This window comes from Carassius carassius, chromosome 22, assembly GCF_963082965.1.
Source record: "Carassius carassius chromosome 22, fCarCar2.1, whole genome shotgun sequence".
Classification (NCBI taxonomy): Eukaryota; Metazoa; Chordata; class Actinopteri; order Cypriniformes; family Cyprinidae; genus Carassius; species Carassius carassius.
Genome location: NC_081776.1, coordinates 2,857,392 through 2,878,068, shown reverse-complemented (window position 1 = coordinate 2,878,068; position 20,677 = coordinate 2,857,392). Strand labels below are relative to the sequence as shown.

Here is a 20,677-nt window from a genome sequence, read left to right as displayed (position 1 = left end):
AGGGGAAGATACATGACGTCAAATAGACCTCTATTAGCCTGAAAGCCCTTCAGAGTTATGTCCAGCTAATTTGCAGTTGGAGAACAAACAACAGTCTTTCAAATTTATCATTAACAGGATGTCCTCTCTGCACAAGTTTGCTTGAGATAAAAATGACCCCAGAGTGTACCAGATCTGGCACAGTCATCTTATAACCTAGCCAAAAAAAAAAAAACTGTAGGATTTTACACCATCAGGAATCTAAAACTAAAATATCCTGATACAGATGGGAGGATAAGAAGAATAAGAAGGATCTTTGTTCACAGGCATATAAGATACATTTACTGCAGTGTTCAGCAATGAGGACATTACAGAGGAATGATAGCTTAGGAATGATTTCAAAGAAAGACATTGAGATCAGAAGTGTCACATGGCAGGTGCAGCCATGTGACCAGAGCACTCCAGTTTTAAACTCACATTCACCAAACTTTGTGCCTTTTTTCTAGTGAAAAATTTAATTCAAACAACAACACGAAAGCTATATATACAGACTGACGTCAACAGAGATGCAAGGACTAAGGCGATTTTAGGTTTTTTAAATGATATATTGGAAGCTGCAACAAATATTTAACCAGATTAAGGTGCCTGAACAGTTAGATCTAATGAAATCCGGGAAGCAACAACATTCGAGGAAAGCTCTGGAGTCTAAGCTCATTTCCTGATGGATCCATATCTCTAACTGAAAACAAGAACAAATCAAAAACAACTTTTAAACTGTTAGAGATCTTTAACAGCAAAGAGTTTCTCTGAAATTAAAAAATGACCCATTTCATCATCACAACTGCAAATGGGGCTAAAGAACCACCGTAGTTCTAATAGCATGAAACATGTCGTGTTAAATGTAAAGAGTGTTGTTTATATGTAGCAGAGGGGACTTTGAGACTAGATTTATTGCTCCAATTCAATGGCAATGTGAAGCAGAACATTTCTTTTGCTTAAAAATAACTTACATTTTGCATAGATTCAAAACTTCAACAGTTCACTCCCAAAGTCTTTATTTGCTGACTAGACTGAGGCTTTGTGTGACATTCAGCCGATGAACCATAACATGCGACGCGAGACCAAAAAACAACTACCTTCATCTGGCCTTATCTTCCTCTTTACTGCTGTTACAGCTCTTGTCTGAAAGACTACAACCAGATGCTTTACATGAGGATCCACATGAGTCTAACAGAGTCGTGAACACAAACAGTGAGAAGGAGAGAATGGGATGCACATGTCTGTATATATCAACTTTCTGCCCATTTTCAAAGCTTGAGGAAAACCAAAGAGCTCTTAAACACACAAGCAATTAGATTGACAGGGGGTTTAATGATTGTTAGTTCATGCACTGACATGGTATGCAACTACTTATGCTGGAAACTATAGGTGTAGACTTTGGTTAGGTGCTGTAAAATGTTTCTATCATCAAAGGCAGCTTATTATAAATGACCAGAGATACACACACACAAGATAGACTTTTCAGAGATACACACACTTTCACACTTACACACACTTTCCAGAGATACACACACACACACACACACACCTGGACGATAATCAAATACTCCTCCATGACGCACAATGCTACTTTGTGGACTAATCAGATTAAGTGGCAATTCTCTCTATAGAGCTTCGCTTGATGCCTGATGAAAACAAACAGAGCAGCCTACTGGAGCCTTGTATTCTGAAGCTTCCCTAAACAGTCCCGAAACACTAACAAATATTGCTTCAGACCTCTGTGAGATTCTGCATTTGTTTTGATTTCTTAATAACTCAGTTTTGTGTAATTCAGGATCTGAAACCGCTCAAACTTGTCGATCTGTTCATGTAACGGTGACTTAATCAGCCATGACAGATGATCAAACACAGTGGAATTCTTTCCATTCTGTGATGCAAGGGCACAACACAAAACATGAACTCAGACAAAACAGAAGTACAAAAAGAGAGTTTGCATGGTATGAATGGAGCAGCATGTGGCTTAACATGCTATGTCTGGAGAACATTTTGTTTTATGCTCCACGATTGCAGTATAAACAGCATGTACGCTTCACAACACCTTCTCTAAACAGTTTCCCTCATCTGAAGTTCTGACACTACTAGCATTTATTACAGAACATGTCCAGGTCACATTTCATAAATGTAATTTTGCATAAATTACATAAACTATTAACAGGACCAAAAAGATTATTCGCATAGTGATATTATTTAAGCACTTTACTGCCAAATTCTCAATACTAGATTACTTTAATAGATTACTCATTACAGTACTACTTTAAGTTTTGTAATTCTCTGAATTATTATGAGGATACTTATATTAGACTAATAAAGTATTTTTATTTTAGCATACATTAAAGGCAGTACAACAAATACTAGAAATTTTGAGCAGAAAATGTGTTTATTGGTTATTAATTTATAGCCCTAAGAAGTGGCTTTATTATTTATTTTATTTTAAAAGCACAGTATTTTTTAATGAGTGAATTTTGTAGTGAAATTGCATGCTTTTAAAAAGTTCTGTGATATTTATGATATTAAAGCCAAGCTTTACTCAAATCTAGTAATACTAAATATCTGCTTTAAATGTTCAGATTATTAATTATAAATCAGTCATTCTTTGCAATGTGGCCTAATAATCCTAGTTTAAAAGTGTTAAGGGATTTGGTTTTACTAAATGTCTATTCTGGTTTGTTTGAGGAGATATGGGCAGTGTGAAATAAACATTTCGTTTCAGTTCTGTGAATATTATCGTCTCCGGCACACATATTCTTCTCTTGGCAGCTCTGCCTGGATTTTACAGCAAGTATCTACAAAGGATTTTTGCAAACTCAGACTTGAGTCAGCACAGGTGTGCATTAACATCCTTGAGATTTTGTTTTATGTTTCTGAGTGTGGCTGACATGAAAGTATTTATCTAATGCTCAGTGAGTGCATGAACAAAATTTGACTGATCACCCAACAATGAATTGACACAATGACTCAAAGCGCTTTGATCAGTATCTGACGGCTGAAACATGCCAAGCGGAAATCTCAGGAAAACCTCTAAACAATGGATGAGAAACTTTCACATGAGTTCAGAGCTAAGTTTCTTTGTGCATTCAGTGCCTGTGTTGGCAAAGCATGTGAATATTCAAGGCCAATTACGTCAAGCACAAACCATGCACACAACTGCAATAATCTGCATTATTACAGTACTGTATTACAGTACTGTATTACAGTACAGTAGCGGCTTCTGTATTCACCCACAACATGCAATTTTGAGTTTTGCCTGTTTGTGTAATTTAATTTCTGCTCACTCAGGCTCTGATTTATAAAAACAGCCTGCAGACTGTAGATAATGTCTGTCTCTTTTCAACACTGTCAGGCCTTTTCCCCTACACGGTCCATGAAAACTGCAACTTCACCACAGTTCACACTCTCTTTTCCACTGTGAAGATAAAAGGCTGCTTAAAAGGATTGTTTACCCAAAAATGAAAAGTCTATCTTAATACTCACCCTCAAGTTGTTCAAAACCTGTGCTGAGTTTCTTTCTTTCTTCTTCAGAAAATAAAGATATTTTAAAGAATGTTGGTAACCAAACAGTGACGGTAGCCATTGATTTCCAACATACTCCCCCGAAATGTTTCTCTCTATGAACTAAGCACTATGTCCCACACAAACCCCATGATCCTGCTTTCCCAGGGTCAGTGCATTGTGGCATGCAAGAGGTGACAAAAAAGATGAAGTACAGGGTATTTCTGCTCGCTTAAATGTTGCACACACATTTTGTAGACACTAAGTGTCTATTTGTATCTTGCACATACTTGCACAAAGCCGGATTTTGGGTTAGCTTTGCTGATGATGAAATAGTTTGGAGGGTGTGGGGGGCATCTTTGTCAGAATGAAGTAACAGGAAGTGAGCTTTAGCAATGTGCCTGGCTGATTAAGGAACTGACTCATTGCTTTTTGAGCAATTCCTTCTACAGCTGCTACTTTCCATGATGGATTGTCATTTCACACCACATGTGTAGCGTACGCATTATAAAAATTTGGAGTTTGATACGTCAAAACTTAATAATGGCTACAGACACGAAAAATTTTAGCCTTGTTGTCTTTGATATGGGCATGATGATGTCAGCCAACTGAAAGTTACCAAACAAAACAGCTTTCATGAGCTGAGCCGAGCCTACTTCTACAAACGTCCAAGCCATTATGGCATGACGTAATGCTTTTAAACAAACCAGAAGTTGCATACAATCATAACATGTAAGCATAATTAAACAAAACAAACTAGTGTTGAGTGTGCAATACTATGCTAAATCCATTTCACAGCCTATATAATATGGTCATGTGGCCAAAGTAAAAAATGTGTAGAATTATCTTGTCCATTCACTGTTTTAAACAGCACTTCCTAAATACAGTCTGACACAAAAGAGCCATTATCTTAAGGTCATAAACTGCCTCATACTGTGACATTCATATGATAAATAACAGTGAGAGGATGCCTTATGTCATGCTTATGTTAATTATTGTTCAAAACTCTATGAATCATCAGCTTGAAGAGTTTTATCAAAATTTTAAAAGGAACAGCTGATACCCCTGCATACCAATATACACTGTAAAGTATAGACTTCATATGTAACGTTATTATGTATTGAAATATATAGTCTGTAATCTGAAACAGAAACGCATGGTTGTGCCATTGTAGGCCACGAAGGCTTCCATAACAAACAAACAAAGTAATAAAATGATATATATATATATATATATATATATATATATATATATATATATATATATATATATATATATATATATAAAATGCAAATATATTCACCTTGAGGTTCGTGGGTTTAACTGAAGGCTTTTTGAACAGGGAAGTTCTGGCAGTGAAAAAATATTCCTCTGAATCCTCTTCCAAACTACTGTATCCACTACTCATGGTGCTCGTCCACGACATTTGAAGAGAAACTCTGACACATCCAAAAACAGGTTTTATATGTGCGCAAAAACTATGAAAAAGTCAAAGGGATTAGTGAATCAACGCTGCGAGACGTGAACGCGAGTCACCTTCGGCTTTATTGCTTCCTAAAAGACGAAACAGTCGGCGAATTCCAAAATTACTTGACCGTTTCTGGCTAAATATGTAAGATCTATAACTAATAAACGTATGAAGTGTAGAAACTTCAACTTTAAACACTTTAAAACGCCACGGAAAATGCGACCGGTCGAGAGCTTCTCAAACACTTTTCAACCTAAACTGTTTAATAGACTGAACCGAAGCGGCTAGAAAGAACACACCCACAAACACACCCACACCCACAAACACACACACACACACACAAAGGCAGTTCCTCATCCAGTGAATCCTGTTGCGTCTCCTACCTGCGTAACGTTACCTGATTAGTGTTATTTTCAATAAAGGTTATTTCATAAACGGCGGGGTTGATATGATAGAATAAACAAATGCACAAAATAATAATAATAATAATAATGTATTAGTAGAATAGAAATAAACACGACAAACAATTCTTCCGCCGAGTAAAATAGTTCTTTGATCTGTACAATAGACTATGATTTGTCTGTACTCACTGTGTCGTTATAGCAGCCGCTTGGCGTATTAATACAGAATTCAAATCAAGAGCGGCGGCAATTAACAACGGCTTCAAGCGCATCTCATTAACTCATAAGTGATAGTCTTAACTTTAATAATACCGTTTTATCTATCTGAAAAGCAAAAATGCTGCTGGAAATCTTTTAAAATGTAAGTTCACTTACCTCTATAAGTATGCAACATACATAAGCAAGCTTTCTTATTTTCCTTCTTTGAAACATAGCATGGACTACTTCCAAAGTTGGTAAGCCTACCATCTGAACTAAAAATATAGGTTTGGGGCATTTAATAGAAGGCAGTATACCCATATGAAAGGGTGCAGCTGTGGACCAATGCAAAAGTGAGGACCAACCAAGTAAAAGAGGAAAACAGTTTGATGATAGATTTCTGTGAGAGATGTATTTCTGTGCATGTATCACAGCAAGGGAGAACTTGGTTCAGTGACCTACACAAATGTAATTTAATTTAATTAAACACAAGCATGAGAACAACACCTTATACATTGTGAATGTCATTTAACATGTTTGGACAGGAACCTGTGACAATGGGTTGGTACCACTTTTACAACTTTTCACATTTGCTCTACTCCAAACCCATTATTTTTGGGGTTAGGCACACTTTGTAATTTATCCAAAGATGTTTGGTTTCAGATCACAAATTTGTAGAAATTTGTTCTAAAATTACATACTGAAGATATAGCATGCAACAAAGTTCTTATAAAAAGCTAATTCTTACTCTATTTTCAGTGCTTAGAAGACCACAATATTTATGATATCCTCAGCAAATTTTCCACTATATCCATGACAGCGCCTCAGCTTTGGCTTGCATTATCAGTCAGGCGAAATTCATTACTGCGACCATCGCCAAACAGATTTTATCTTAACTTCTAAGAGCTCCAATCCAAAAAAATCCAGACATTATCTTTTCTATGTTAACGGCTGCTTTGAAGTTTTAGCGTATTATGTTTCCAAACGATTTTCCATTTTATACATGTATATTTTGTATTTTACAGTGCATCGCAAATGATAACACCCCACCCAGTCGAGAAAAAAGTCTGATTCCAAAGAGTGAAATCCAAGCAACATCTGCAGTAGATCAAGAACAGGGCAACCACACCCCACAAACTGCAGCGTTCAAGAGGTTTGTGTAAGGACAATGCTTAATTTAAACTCAAGAACATGGAGAAGACCTAAAAATACCCTGACAGAAAAGGAACGGCACAATCATGCAAACCAAAGGCATCAGTGGTAGGTCAGTACTATGTCAAATTAACCAATACAATCTCACACCAATTTGTAAATATTTTACCTTTTGGTTAATTGGTGGTGAAAGGCATGTTCACACCTAAAATAATAACTAGGCCTATAACTATAAAGTTTTAATAATCATTCTAATTCCACGAGAATAAAAAAATCCCCCGCTACAACTAAAATAACGTCAGAAGAACAATATTGTTGAAATCATTCTCAGAAAGATTTTTCCGGTTGATAAATGATTGACAGCCAAATGAGGATTTGGGGAGTCTGAAAATGCGAACTTTTGAACTTTTTTGTTCAACGCAAAATTGTGAAAATGGGGATGTTATAAGTGTGAAGTGAAGTGACATTCAGCCAAGTATGGTGACCCATACTCAGAATTCATGCTCTCCATTTAACCCATCCAAAGTGCACACACACAGCAGTGAACACACACAAACCATGAACACACACACAGAGCAGCCATTTTTATGCTCCGGTGCCCGGGGAGCAGTTTGGGGGTTCGGTTCCTTGCTCAAAGGCACCTAATATGACTGCATATGTCTATATGGATATGTGCACAGGCACGTAGTGTTTCTTTATTAAGTGACATTGCTAACTACAGGCCTGACATGCATTATACAGCATTTAGCCATTTTTACGGGTACACTGTAGTCTACTCTAAACTTTTCGAAAATGCAAATGAAAAAAATATCCACTGTCGTGGAAACATAAAAATAAAAATGTTTTTTTAAATAACTTCCATAATTTAGTGTTATCGAGAAACGTATTAGAATGTCTCAGTCCACAAGGAAACTCGTTCCCAAGCCCACTCTGCTACAGAACAATGGGGTCTGGCAGGAGGGACACAGGGGTGACCTGTGACTGCAACCTGTGGTTTTTCCGGTTGTGGGCCGTAGCCTTCATTATACATTACTCACATTCCTTTGCTGAGCAGGATTGGCTCATGTTCCCAGCACACAGGCTCTGTTTATGTGCCAGCAGTTATGTGAGGGCATGTGGAATTTCTCGTAAATCAACTTTCTTTCAACAATTTCTTATACATAAACACAAAGAGTTTTCTGTGAATGTGTGGATGACCTCCGGAAGTACACTCATTAATGTTTGATCTCATCTGGAAGGGTGTGGTTTGGGAGGTCATGCATGAAGCCATTCCAGTCCTCTAATTGTCCTAAATTATAAGGCTAAACCTGTAATGACAAATTACCACATGTATAGTGTTTGCTCTTTAATTATACTTTAAGAGACCATTGAATCAAGGTAACTTTAAAGAATTACTTTGCAAAGATGACTGTAATTTTGAAAATTAATTCAGTTTTAGACTCAAGGTTTTACACACCCTCATGTAACACAAAAAGCACAAGTGATATAATAAATGTTTTTTATCCTCTGACACTTTAATCTATTTTTACCAAGCCATTTTTATGGAGGTAACTAATACTGTAAAGCAATGCCGGCACCCAAAGGCACAGTAACTCTAACAGTGCATGAAAACAGAGGCATGACTCCTATCAATGTCTAAAAGGACGGTTTTGTATAAGGTATTGTTTCCCTTTGCTTAGTCACTCCAGAAGTTATTTTGGGATGATTGATCAAGATATGAGAGGTAGACTCAGAAAGGCAAGAACCTGAGGGAAGCTGAAGCAGACAGTGACCTCAGCAAGATCCAAGCCGAGATCAGGGTTTTCTACACAATCAGTGTTCTCTTTCCCTAGATGGAAATCGTAGTCTTTTCTCCGGCCAGACCTCACATATACAGGCAGTAAAGAAAGACTAAATAGAATATAATTTGGTAAACCCCGAGGAAAGCATCTACTTTGGTTAAAATAGTTTTATCTTAACATAAACACTGTGCTGAGATGGACCTGTAGTCTATGAACAACAGCTTGATTCAAACTCTGAACCTACAATGGGTTTATGATTGAATGAAAAGCCAGTGGAAGGATGAAGATAAGGCCTGATGGATTGTGAGAACAAATTTGACCTGAATACAACAGTGCATTCAACTAGCATATCTTTACAGCGTGTTTACTGTATTTTTGACATTTTAAACCTGTTTCACTGGTTAAAATTATATTGACTCGTGCAAATTTTAGACTCAGAACGATCCACTACTGGTTTTAGGGAACAGGTTTGTTATCAGCCCAAAAGGTTTGTAAATACGGCAATAGGCAATCCGACCCATTGTTAAGTTTTCCATCCAGCTGAGCCTGTCAGCTAATCCAGTCCTTCTGAATGTGGTGACGGCTGGGAGCAATTAGCAAACACTCATTCACATGCAGACAAGCTGGGTGCGCTTTTCCACAGAAAGGTACTTTATTAGTGTTTGATATAGAAGTAGCCATAGAAACTGCTCTCTGGTGTTCTGTCAAAGGGTGTTAAGGTTTAGGGGCTCCGTGGTTTCATTTACAAATGGAGGCTAGTTTAATTAAAAGCACTCTTTTAGGACCTGAGAACACGTATATCCATGCATGTATGCATTGTGATTACGTAGCAACATTTGGAAAACAGTAGGAAGTTCCAGAAAGTGTTTTGGATGTTATGTGAAGATGTACTGGATAGTTACCTCTGACATAGCAATGAAGATCTGAAGAAAGAGACAAAATTAGCTCTTAGCTTATTCTGCTAAGAGGGTTTGTCTTCTTTAAAGCTCTGTGAACTAAAAGTGAATTATGGTCACAGATTGTGGTCCTCAATTAGTTCAAAGGGCCTACATAGTAGGGTATTTATAGGTTCCTTTAGGTCATCATGTCACAGTTAAAAGCCAAAGTGAATTCTTCTAGCATTCCAATCCAGCTAAGAATGACACATTTTCTCAAGCTGTATTACTGGAGCAATAGTTGCCAAATTCTTCTTGCAAACTCCTTCTAAGCAACTGTCATTCTAAGCCTACACAATTAATGCAATTCTTAAGGTTCGACAAACAAATCAGTTATTAAATTCTAAAAAAGCTACATTTAACAGGCTTTACTGAATTTAAGCACTCAAGGATCAGCTGGAATTTGGCTCCAACATATTCGGGGGATAGACTAAGCATTCAAACAGCAAATTTACCAAAGTTACCAAAACGAAACTAGAACATGTTTTGCACGGATGCTTCATTATTATTATACATAAAAAATAAAAACTGTCAAAACGTTCACATCATGTAATCGTTGCTTTAACTTGTTCATTGTTTCTGCTTAAACTGAATACAGGTATGTGACTATCCAGCTAACAGGGAACCAGGGGCGTCATGCATTCATGATTTTTGAGGGGGCACATTTGGGGGGGGGGGGGGGGGGGGGTCGGGAGTATAAGTCATTCTACGAAAGCACTGTATAACTGATATAGGCTTATTTTTTTATTATTTTTTTCCTTTTTATTCCAAACAATTCCAAACATGCTTAATATATCAGGAAATATCTCGTTTCTCAAATATGTGTAGGTAAACCCGTTTTGCACCTTTATAGATTGTTATTTGATCAATATATGGAAATGTAGTGTAATCTATTAACTACACATAAAAACCTGACTTTTTATTTGATCAATATATGGAAATGTAGTGTAATCTATTAACTACACATAAAAACCTGACTTTTTACTTAAGTGCCATATCATGCCATAAAATATTTTTAATACGACTGAATTTGCATTTAATGTAAATTTTAATAACAATATTGTAAGATACTTATTTTAACACTTTCATTTTACAGAGAGTAAAGAACATTTACATTATCAAAAAACATTTTCATTCAGTCTAGCCAGAGTTCAGGCACTCTCAAAAACTCCCATTAAAATCACTGAAGCACTTTACATTATGAAACGAATATCTTACTTACATTCGTACGCACATCTGCACTTTCAGAATCAGAATCAGAAAGAGCTTTATTGCCAAGTATGCTTGCGCATACAAGGAATTTGTTTTAGTGACATAAGCTTCCAGTAAACAGAGACAACACACAGGCAAAACAAAAAAAATTTACAGGAGAATTACAAATTGGCAAATAAATAAGTGTATAAACAATTGTGCTATAAATGATAATGGAATAGGATTGAGTGAGATGCAGGAATGTTCTAGGATGGAGGGGTAACAAATAAATATAAGGATATTGCACATTTTTGCATAAGCATACGTTTAAGTGGGAAACATTTAACTGTTCATGAGGTAGATTGCCTGGGGGAAGAAACTATTCTTGTGCCTTGCTGTTCTTGTATTTGCGGCTCTGAGGCGCCGGCCAGATGGCAAAAGTTCAAAGATGGGGTGACTTGGATGTGAGGGATCCAGAGTGATTTTCTGAGTCCTTTTCCTCACTCTGGATGTGTACAGTTCTTGGAGGGTGGGCAGGGGAGCACCAATAATCCTTTCAGCAGTCTGAACAGTTCTCTGTAGTCTTCTGATATCTGATTTTGTAGCTGAACCAAACCAGACAGTAATTGAAGTACACAGGACTGACTCAATGACGGCTGAGTAGAACTGTTTCAGCAGCTCCTGTGGCAGGTTAAACTTCCTCAGCTGGCGAAGGAAGTACAACCTTTGTTGGGCTTTTTTCACAATGGAGCCAATGTGATTGTCCCACTTCAGGTCCTGAGAGATGGTGGTTCCCAGGAATCTGAATGACTCCACTTCAGCCACAGTGCTGTTCATGATGGTGAGTGGGGAAAGTGCAGGGGGGTTTCTCCTAAAGTCCACAGTCATCTCCACTGTTTTGAGCGTGTTCAGCTCCAGGTTGTTAAGACTGCACCAGACAGCCAGCTGCTCAACCTCCTGTCTGTAAGCAGACTCGTCACCGTCCTGGATGAGGCCGATGACTGTAGTGTCGTCTGCAAACTTCAGGAGCTTGACAGAGGGGTCTTTAGAGGTGCAGTCATTGGTGTACAGGGAGAAGAGCAGAGGGGAGAGAACACATCCCTGAGGGGCACCAGTGTTGGTGGAGCAGCTGTTTGACATGAATTTCCCCAGTCTCACTAACTGTTGCCTATCTGTCAGAAAGCTGGTGATCCACTGACAGATAGAGCTAGGAACAGAGAGCTGGGTCAGTTTGGTCTGGAGGGTTGTTGGGATGATGGTGTTGAAAGCCGAACTAAAGTCCACAAACAGGATCCTCACATAAGTCCCTGTTTTGTCCAGATGTTGCAGGATGAAGTGCAATGCCATGTTGATTGCATCATCCACGGACCTGTTTGCTCGGTACGCAAACTGCAGGGGGTCCAGTAAGGGTCCAGTGATGTCCTTCAGATAAGCCAGAACCAGTTTTTCAAACGACTTCATGACGACAGACGTTAGAGCCACAGGTCTGTAGTCGTTAAGTCCTGTTATCTTGGGTTTCTTTGGAATGGGGATTATGGTGGAGCGTTTGAAGCAGGAAGGCACTTCACACAACTCCAGAGATCTGTTGAAGATCTGTGAAAAGATGGGGGCCAGCTGGTCAGCACAGATTTTCAGACAGGCAACTTTTTGTTGTTTCTGATGAGAGAATTCGCTAAATAATTCAGTCAGCGAGCAAGTGAACAAAACACCGCGTTTCAGTGATGACTCTTCTGGACGTCTCTCATTGGCCATTGCATCCATAAGCGCAACAGAATAGTTTCTGATTGGTTATCATGAAGCGTTGTACGAATGCGTCTGTCTCTGGCTCAGCGCCAGCCAGCGAACGCAGATTTGAATTTAGCAGCTGATGCTGTGCACTGAACGATCTAATCACACCGCTGTGATTGTATCAAATATATAAAAAATATTATTCTGCAATTTTTTTTTTTTTTCGTTTGGAAGCTGCATTTAAAATCCACTTGGCTCAGAAATCTGAGGGGGCACGTGCCCCCTCACTTTGAATGGGCACGACGCCTCTGCAGGGAAATTTTCAAAACTTTGGTTAAAATTCTGGCAAAGTTCTCTCAAAGTTCTTCAAATGTTCTTCCAGTAACGTTGACATTTGAACTTGAAACTGCATGATATTATGTGACAGTCACCAATGATAATATAACACTCTTATGTATGTATTATGTAATCTATTAACATTTGTTTTCTGTGAAGCTGCTTTGAAACAATATATATTGTGAGAAGCACTTTACAAATAAATGTGAATTAAATTGGACTGAACACATATTACCAGCATGTGTTCCTGTATAATAGCATGTTTAACCTAGTCAAACATCACGTTATCTGTGACATCTGACATCAGCTGCAGGCTGAAATATGATGCAGGCATAAACTCTAGACCCAATGTGATGCAGAGCCAAATCAAATTAGTCTAAGTGAATCAGCTAATTGATTTACAATCTCTTCACATGACCTGACACTGTACTGCAGACGTGAACTTTGACTGAAGTATCTGTCCTTCTCTACTGACAGTCTTACAGGAACAAAAATCAGTGCTAAACATATAATAAACTGGACCAGTACAGACCAGATTGTGTAATGTTTCCCCATATCTTTGTTAGTAGGAGTCACATGGGCGTGTGGTTTGTGTGGTGGAGTAAAAGCTTCGCCTCTTGCATTTTGGACCAGCTTCACCACCCAAAGACTTCCCAGCATTCAGTTCTCGCCCACCAACAAACTGCTGTCTCACAGGAAAAATGAACGAACTACATTATTCTGAAACATACTTTAACATGGTTTTCTTTGGGAGAGCTAAACTACAAATCAGGTTTCATAAAAGTTTGTGTTGCTGTAAAAATTCTGTCTTTCTTGTAACTTGATGTTAATGATGAGTTTACAGAAATGGACTGGCGCTTATTAGTTATTATTGTGGTCAATGTGGGTTTGTGTTTGTGTCTGTGCTTGAATAAAATGTGATGTGTGCAACTTGTGTGTGTGTGTGTGTGTGTGTTTACTGACTTAGTTACGCTGCAGGCATCCTGTGACTGTTTCCTGTTAAAACAGTTAAAATAAAGCTAAATACTGATGAAAAACATGTTGCCTCATCAATTAACTGAAATAAAATAAGATGAAATACTAAAACTAAATATGTGAATAAAAATAATAAAACCACCAATTAAAAAAGCTATTTTAATATTCAAAACGACTAATAAAAATGACTGAAAATGAAAACTAAAAATATAAAATAAAGGCTAGTCACAATATTTTTACATTTTTTCAACAAACTTGTTGTGTCTAATAGATTTGATGTACATCTCCACCAGTAGTTTATCAGTGGTTTGTTTCTTCATTGTTGAATGGGTGTTAATGTAGACACCTTGTCCTCCCTCAACAGTCAGCAGTTTGTGTGCGCTTGTCTGGCCCTGACTGTCCTCTGGAATGTAGGGTCTTTATGAAGAGTCAAACACACGCACACTAAAATGAATGTTAGACTTGTCCATGTTTAGTCTAACGCAGACGGCTGGTTTCTCACTGTCCTGTGACGATGTTCACACCCATGCTTAATCCCAAATGACTAACGAACCAACATCTCACACACGATACAGCATCATCTAACAGTGCAATATGTACCAAACATCCATAAAACAAATAAACAAACCCCATAACTTGAAACGTGGCCCATACTTTTTTTGTTTGTTTGTCAAAAATATGACTAAACTGGGTCATATGAGGACATGTGAGGCAATAACTGTGACAAAATTTTGTCAGTACATTACAAAGCTTATCAAGAAATGAATCCCGAAATGTCTAAATTGTATTTTACCCCCAAAACTAAAAGGGGAAAAAGCTATAGTTATATTTTGCACAATTAAAAACTTTTTTAGGACTATTAAGTGTATTTTGATGACTATTACGCTCATTATTCTCTAAAATTCCCAATATTATAATGCAAAAAAATGTAAAAATTGTAAATTGTGTCGGCAAACGCTCATTTAAATTATATTATCATATTATTAATTTAATGATATTTCAATTTAAATAACATTTAAATCAGAATAGATCTACAGTTTACAAATTACTTTAAAAGTACTTTACAAATGTACTTTAGCTTTAATGTACTTTTGGGGGAATAAATGTGGCCAGTAATCATGAAAATAATGTCACAATCCAAAAAAATAAAACGAAATGCCCCAAAATATTTTTATTTTTACATTTTTGATTTTGGGGTGCATTTGTTTTGACATGTTCTTGACATTTTTCATGAAATGCACCCATTTATAAATAATTTGAATCCATTTTGTATTTCAACCAGTAACAGTACAATGAGGGTTCGTAGCCACAGTAACTCAGCAATTTACATATTCCAATATCTCTTCCAGCATTGCACTAAACTGATTAGTGTGAATAGCACACATACCACACTAACCTGTCTGCTGACCCCGCTGGGTCACACACACACACACACACACACACACACAGCTTAACTTTCATTTATACTGCACAGTTTACAGAGCATTAAGAACAAAACTGGACACTATGGGGACCGGAGGAATTCTGTTTAAGAGTAATATCCTGCTATTGTTAAATTCCATGCCAAGTGCAATGGAAATGAGCATGTGTGTTTACACTCATATGGTGCTAAATAACAGTGCATCATCCTTTAGCTAAAACACCATTGTGTCAAAGTAAAGACTAAAGAAAAGCAATACTTACTATAAGCAAACTATGACCAACATACCCTTAAAACTTCAGCACATGTTGTCTGCTTATGGCCGTACCAAAGGACTATTAATTTGTTATCTGCCGATGAAGATTCAAATAACATGCACCAAAACCAAGATTGAATATAACATTGCTCAAGCTAAGTTTACATCAATATTGAGACTAGTTTAGGTAGTTTATCTGCTACTGTTCTCCCCCTTGTGGTCACACCTAACAATCACTATCAGATGACTCTGATTGTTGTCATTTAACTTCCCTATTTCAGAAGATAATGAACTGAATGTGCATGTCAGTGAAAGTAGACATGAATAAACTCTGTACTCACGCTGTCTGAGGACTGATTGTTGTTAAGATGGTCCTGAGCAAGAGGGTTGAGTGGGCAGCCATTAATGGATCCGTTCTGATGACAGTCTAGCGCCACCTGGTCACGGCACTGAGCATGACACGTGTATTTACAACCTAGAGAGTGAAAACAAGAACAGACAGCGATGTTGTTTCACAGTGTGTATTAACTCATCAGTTAAAAACATGCAACAACTTTGCAACATGTGCAGAATATTTTTTTAAGTGTTTCTAGGGCATTTCGAAAGCATTTCTGAGGTTTTATCTCCAGGTAATAAATTAGTTTCCAAAAAATTTGAAAAGTAATAGCACAACTCTCCTCAAAAAAGTGCATCGTATCTGTTTCGGTCTGCGGGAGATTTATTGAAATATGTTGGCTTTTCTGTGAGGCTAAATGGAAAGCAAAATATCGGTTTGCAAATAAGATGGGGGACATGCACATTTTTAACTTAGAAACATGTAGACGTGTTTAAGGAAATTGAAAGACAACATCATGTGCATTAAGACAATATAAAAGTGACAGTGTTTTGAGCATCAAATACAATGCATTGTTAAAATAAAAATAATCTTTATTTTCTACGTTAGTTGCATGTATGCATTTTAAGTATTTCAAGTGAAAGCTTCTTTACTGAAAATTATGCATTCTTCCTGATGCTGGAATGAATTCATATCTATCTAAAAAATGCACTGGATGTATAATTAATAAAACTGGATAGACAATAAGAACAGCATAGTCTGCTTAACAATCCTCACCAGTGTTCACAGAGAACATGACGCACATATACTTTCTTATTCATCTAAAGTTGATTACATGAGGCATTTCTCACTAGTTTTTTTTTTCTGTCACTGTTATGACTTACCTGAAGACTGATTCTTGACTTGCTGGGTAATTTTGCCATAAAGTTTACAGAATACTGCTCCCATCCCACTAAAGTGTACAAGTGATGACGCTTTCTGTCTCGAACGCTTAACTCACGGAATCCTGTCAGATACAAAGCTCATCCTGTGCAGTTCAGTCTCAGAACAGAAGGACAAACTCATCTGGTCCATGCAATCTCCACGGTAACTCATTTGTGTGTAACTCTCTCTCTCTCTCTCTCTCTCTCTCTCTCTCTCTCATTGTGCTGAGTCAGGTGATGTGACTGTCAAATGATGAAGCTTCAGCCAGCAATGATGGACACATAGTACGTGGAAGGATATGTACAGTAGGAAGAACTTTGTGGTTGCATACGTGTGCAGATGCATTTTATCAACACCCTAGATGCATCAAAATTACTGAACTGATTATTAGACAATTACTGTTCTCATACTAGTTTGTCACAGCAACTGGTGGCATTCTATGCCACTTAACAAAAAGCCAGATTCTGCCACTTAATAAAAAATAAAAAAGGTAATTGTGTCTTCTTATCTGAACAATTCGGACCTTTTTTCTCAGAATTGCATGATATAAACTCGAGAAATTATCAGAATTAGGAGATAAACTCGCAGTTCTGACTTTTATCTTGGAATTGGAGGAATTGGTGTATGCTGGGACTAAACTCTCTCACTCATTCGCTGCAAGCCCTCAGATATCAACAAAAAAACGGCGGGCCCCCCAACCACCAAAGCCTGTGGGCCCTGCTCCTGTGAGAGCTCTCCGACCACTGCCACAACGCCAGGGCCCAAACCCTCTATCTGCTGAAGGTGAACCAAAAACAACTGATAGAAGCTCTCAGTGATATGTGTCGGGTCCCCGCTATAATAGCAGCCACATTCACAAATGTTTATAGAACAAGCGGGAACCCGGTGTGCCTGTAGCTTTCTCTATTTCAGTTTTATCACGTGATAGAAAGTCTAAGCCCATCTCAAGCCGAAGGGCAAACTCATCTAATCTGTGGCCTATTATGCATCAAACTAAGATTGCTGTAAAGACACAAAGCACTGCCATCAAGTTAGCATCTTTAAATATTCACTCACTAAAAAATAAATAATTTGTGATTTACTGATGAACCCCCCAAGTCAGATTCCCAGTGAAATGCTATCGACAGCAAATGCAATGAGTTTGCTTCCTCCTTTTCTGAGAAGATCATCAATATCAGGAAGGCGATTAGCACATCGTCAAGTAATGGAGAGGTTAGACAGATTCGGCCACAATATCAAAAAGATACAATGTGTATTTTTGGGCAACTGATAGCAAAATTTTGGAAGACATAGTGCATCACCTAAAATCAGCAACCTGCTATCTTGACACACTTCCCACATCTTTTTTCAAAAGTGTGCTTAACTGTTTAGAAGCAGATCTCTTAGAAGTGGTGAACGCTTCTTCTTTCTGGGACATTTCCAAACTCCCTGAAAACTGCAGTTGTTAAGCCCCTCCTAAAAAAAAAGCAACCTTGATAACACCATTTTGAGCAATTTTAGACCAATATCTAATCTTCCTTTTATAGGCAAAATGATAGAAAAGGTCATTCAAGCTGAACAAATACTTAAACTCAAATGGATACCTGGACAATTTTCAATCAGGTTTCCGACTGCATCACAGCACAGAGACAGCACTCATTAAGATAATAAATGATATTCGCTTAAATTGTGACTCTGGCAAAATATCGGTGCTGGTATTGCTAGATCTCAGTGCTGCATTTGACACTGTCGATCATAACATACTACTAGTGAGATTGGAAAACTGGGTCGGGCTTTCTGGGATGGTACTCAAATGGTTCAGGTCATACTCAGAAGGGAGAGGTTATTATTGAGTCTAGGAGAGCATAAGTCTAAGTGGACGTCCATGACATGCGGAGTCCCACAAGGGTCAATTCTTGCACCGCTCTTGTTTAGCCTGTATATGCTTCCACTAAGTCAAATAATGAGAAAGAACCAAACACAGCCGATCACAGCTATGCTGATGATACCCAGATTTACCTAGCCTTATCTCCAAATGACTACAGCCCCATTGACTCCCTCTGCCAAAACATTGATGAAATTAATAGTTGGATGTGCCAGAACTTTCTTTAGTTAAACAAGGAAAAAACCGAAGTCATTGCATTTGGAAACAAAGATGAAGTTTTCAAGGTGAATGCATACCTTAACTCTAGGGGTCAAACAACTAAAAATCAAGTCAGGAATCTTGGTGTGATTCTGGAGACAGACTTTAGTTTCAGTAGTCAGGTCAAAGCAGTAACTAAATCAGCATACTATCATTTAAAAAACATTGCAAGAATTAGATGTTTTGTTTCCAGCCAAGACTTGGAGAAACTTGTTCATGCCTTTATCACCAGCAGGGTGGACTATTGTAATGGGCTCCTCACCGGCCTTCCCAAAAAGACAATTAGTCAGCTGCAGCTCATCCAGAACGCTGCTGCCAGGATTCTGACTAGAACCAGAAAATCTGAGCATATCACCCCAGTCCTCAGGTCCTTACACTGGCTACCAGGATTGATTTTAAAGTACTTTTACTCGTACATAAGTCACTCAATGACCTAGGACCGAAATATATTGCAGATATGCTCACTGAATATAAGCCTAACAGACCACTCAGATCATTAGGATCGAGTCAGTTAGAAATACCAAGGGTTCACACAAAACAAGAGGAGTCCGCCTTTAGCTTCCAGAAGAGATCATTTGTGAGTTTATATCTTATAATTCTGACTTGATTTCTCAGAACTGTGAGATATAAAATCACAATTGTGAGTTATAAAGTCCAGATCTGAGGAAAGAAAGACTGACTTTATTATCTCACAATTTTTACTTTAACACACAACTGCAAGTTTATATCGAAACTCTAAGGAAAAGAGTCGAAGAAAACATACAAATTTTGAGGTGAAAACTCACAAATGCAAGAAAAAAGTCAGAATTGTGAGATAGGAAGTCACAAATACCTTTTTATTTTTTTCATAGTGGCATAGAGTCATTTTAGACACTCATTTTAGAGGGCATTTGATTAACCAAAAAATTAAAATACCCCTAGATTAATTAACTGTCACCCCGTCCCGTATACGGGACACCTACATTTACTTCACTATTTTACAATTAAATCTAATCTAATCTTGACACACTATACATCGTTGGAAAGGTCTAAGACTCCCTAATATATATTTTACCAATGTTTTTTGTTTTGTTTTTGTTTATGTAGGAAAAGTAATAGATTAATTTATGACAAGAGTGCACTCTCAAAAATCTACATTATAACAGGAGTTCTGACCTTTGTTAAAAAAAAAAGACTTCTTCATTGCCTTTTTCTCTATCACACTTTAGAAATGATCAGAAATTATATATCAACTGAAAACTTAAAATCGCAAAATTCATCTTTTAAAACCTATTTTAAAATCAGACATTGCATTACCATGTAAATGGTACATCACTATCATGTTACAAAATGTTTTCATTCATGAATTATAAAAATGTAAGTTTGGATCGTGCACTATAAAGTCTATGTTCAAAAATGTGAGTGACAGTTAAGGGGTTAAATTTTGAATGTGTGTTTAAAAAAACATTTTGTCAACATTTAAGGGGTTCACTACTATGTGAACCTCAGAACTGACATTTATGCAAATAACACAACAATTCAGATTTTTGTGATTTATTTATTTTTTTTTTAAATCGAAGACTACATGCCCAATTTTGATTTAATGAGGTCTTTTTAAAATTGGCCTGATCAGCTGCCATCTTGCAAAGGGTGCTTGCTGGTTTATCTCCAATTTATCAGTCCCGTCAACTTTCAGGTGTGTCTTGACCGCCGTCTAAATCTTGCACATTGTATCTAAAATCTGCTTTCTGTTTCTCTGCATTTTATATACCCAAATTGAATTTCAGCCTCCCAAAACAGTCAAAGAAAATTACAAACAATATCTTGTTAATATCTTAAATATTTATGCCAGACATCAGTGCCAATGAATAGAGCAGGGGTTTTAACCTGTGGGGCGCGCCGGCTTCTGTCAAGGGATGCGCGCGATCATCAGTTAATTCAGACATTCC

The 20,677-nt window shown here is 37.5% G+C and overlaps 1 protein-coding gene across 3 annotated transcripts in view; it reads right to left on the bottom strand.

The window, feature by feature from the left end:
- Positions 1 to 20,677, bottom strand: part of LOC132098681 (ras association domain-containing protein 3-like) — a 44,113-nt gene that overhangs the window by 15,802 nt on the left and 7,634 nt on the right. For 2 of the 3 annotated variants that reach the window (XM_059504799.1, XM_059504801.1), the window contains exon 2: positions 15,711 to 15,844. In XM_059504799.1, the coding sequence (XP_059360782.1) occupies positions 15,711 to 15,844 (134 nt within the window). Of the gene's footprint in view, positions 1 to 4,831; positions 5,330 to 15,710; positions 15,845 to 20,677 lie in introns of those variants that run through there. The other variant, XM_059504802.1, reaches the window with a different exon arrangement.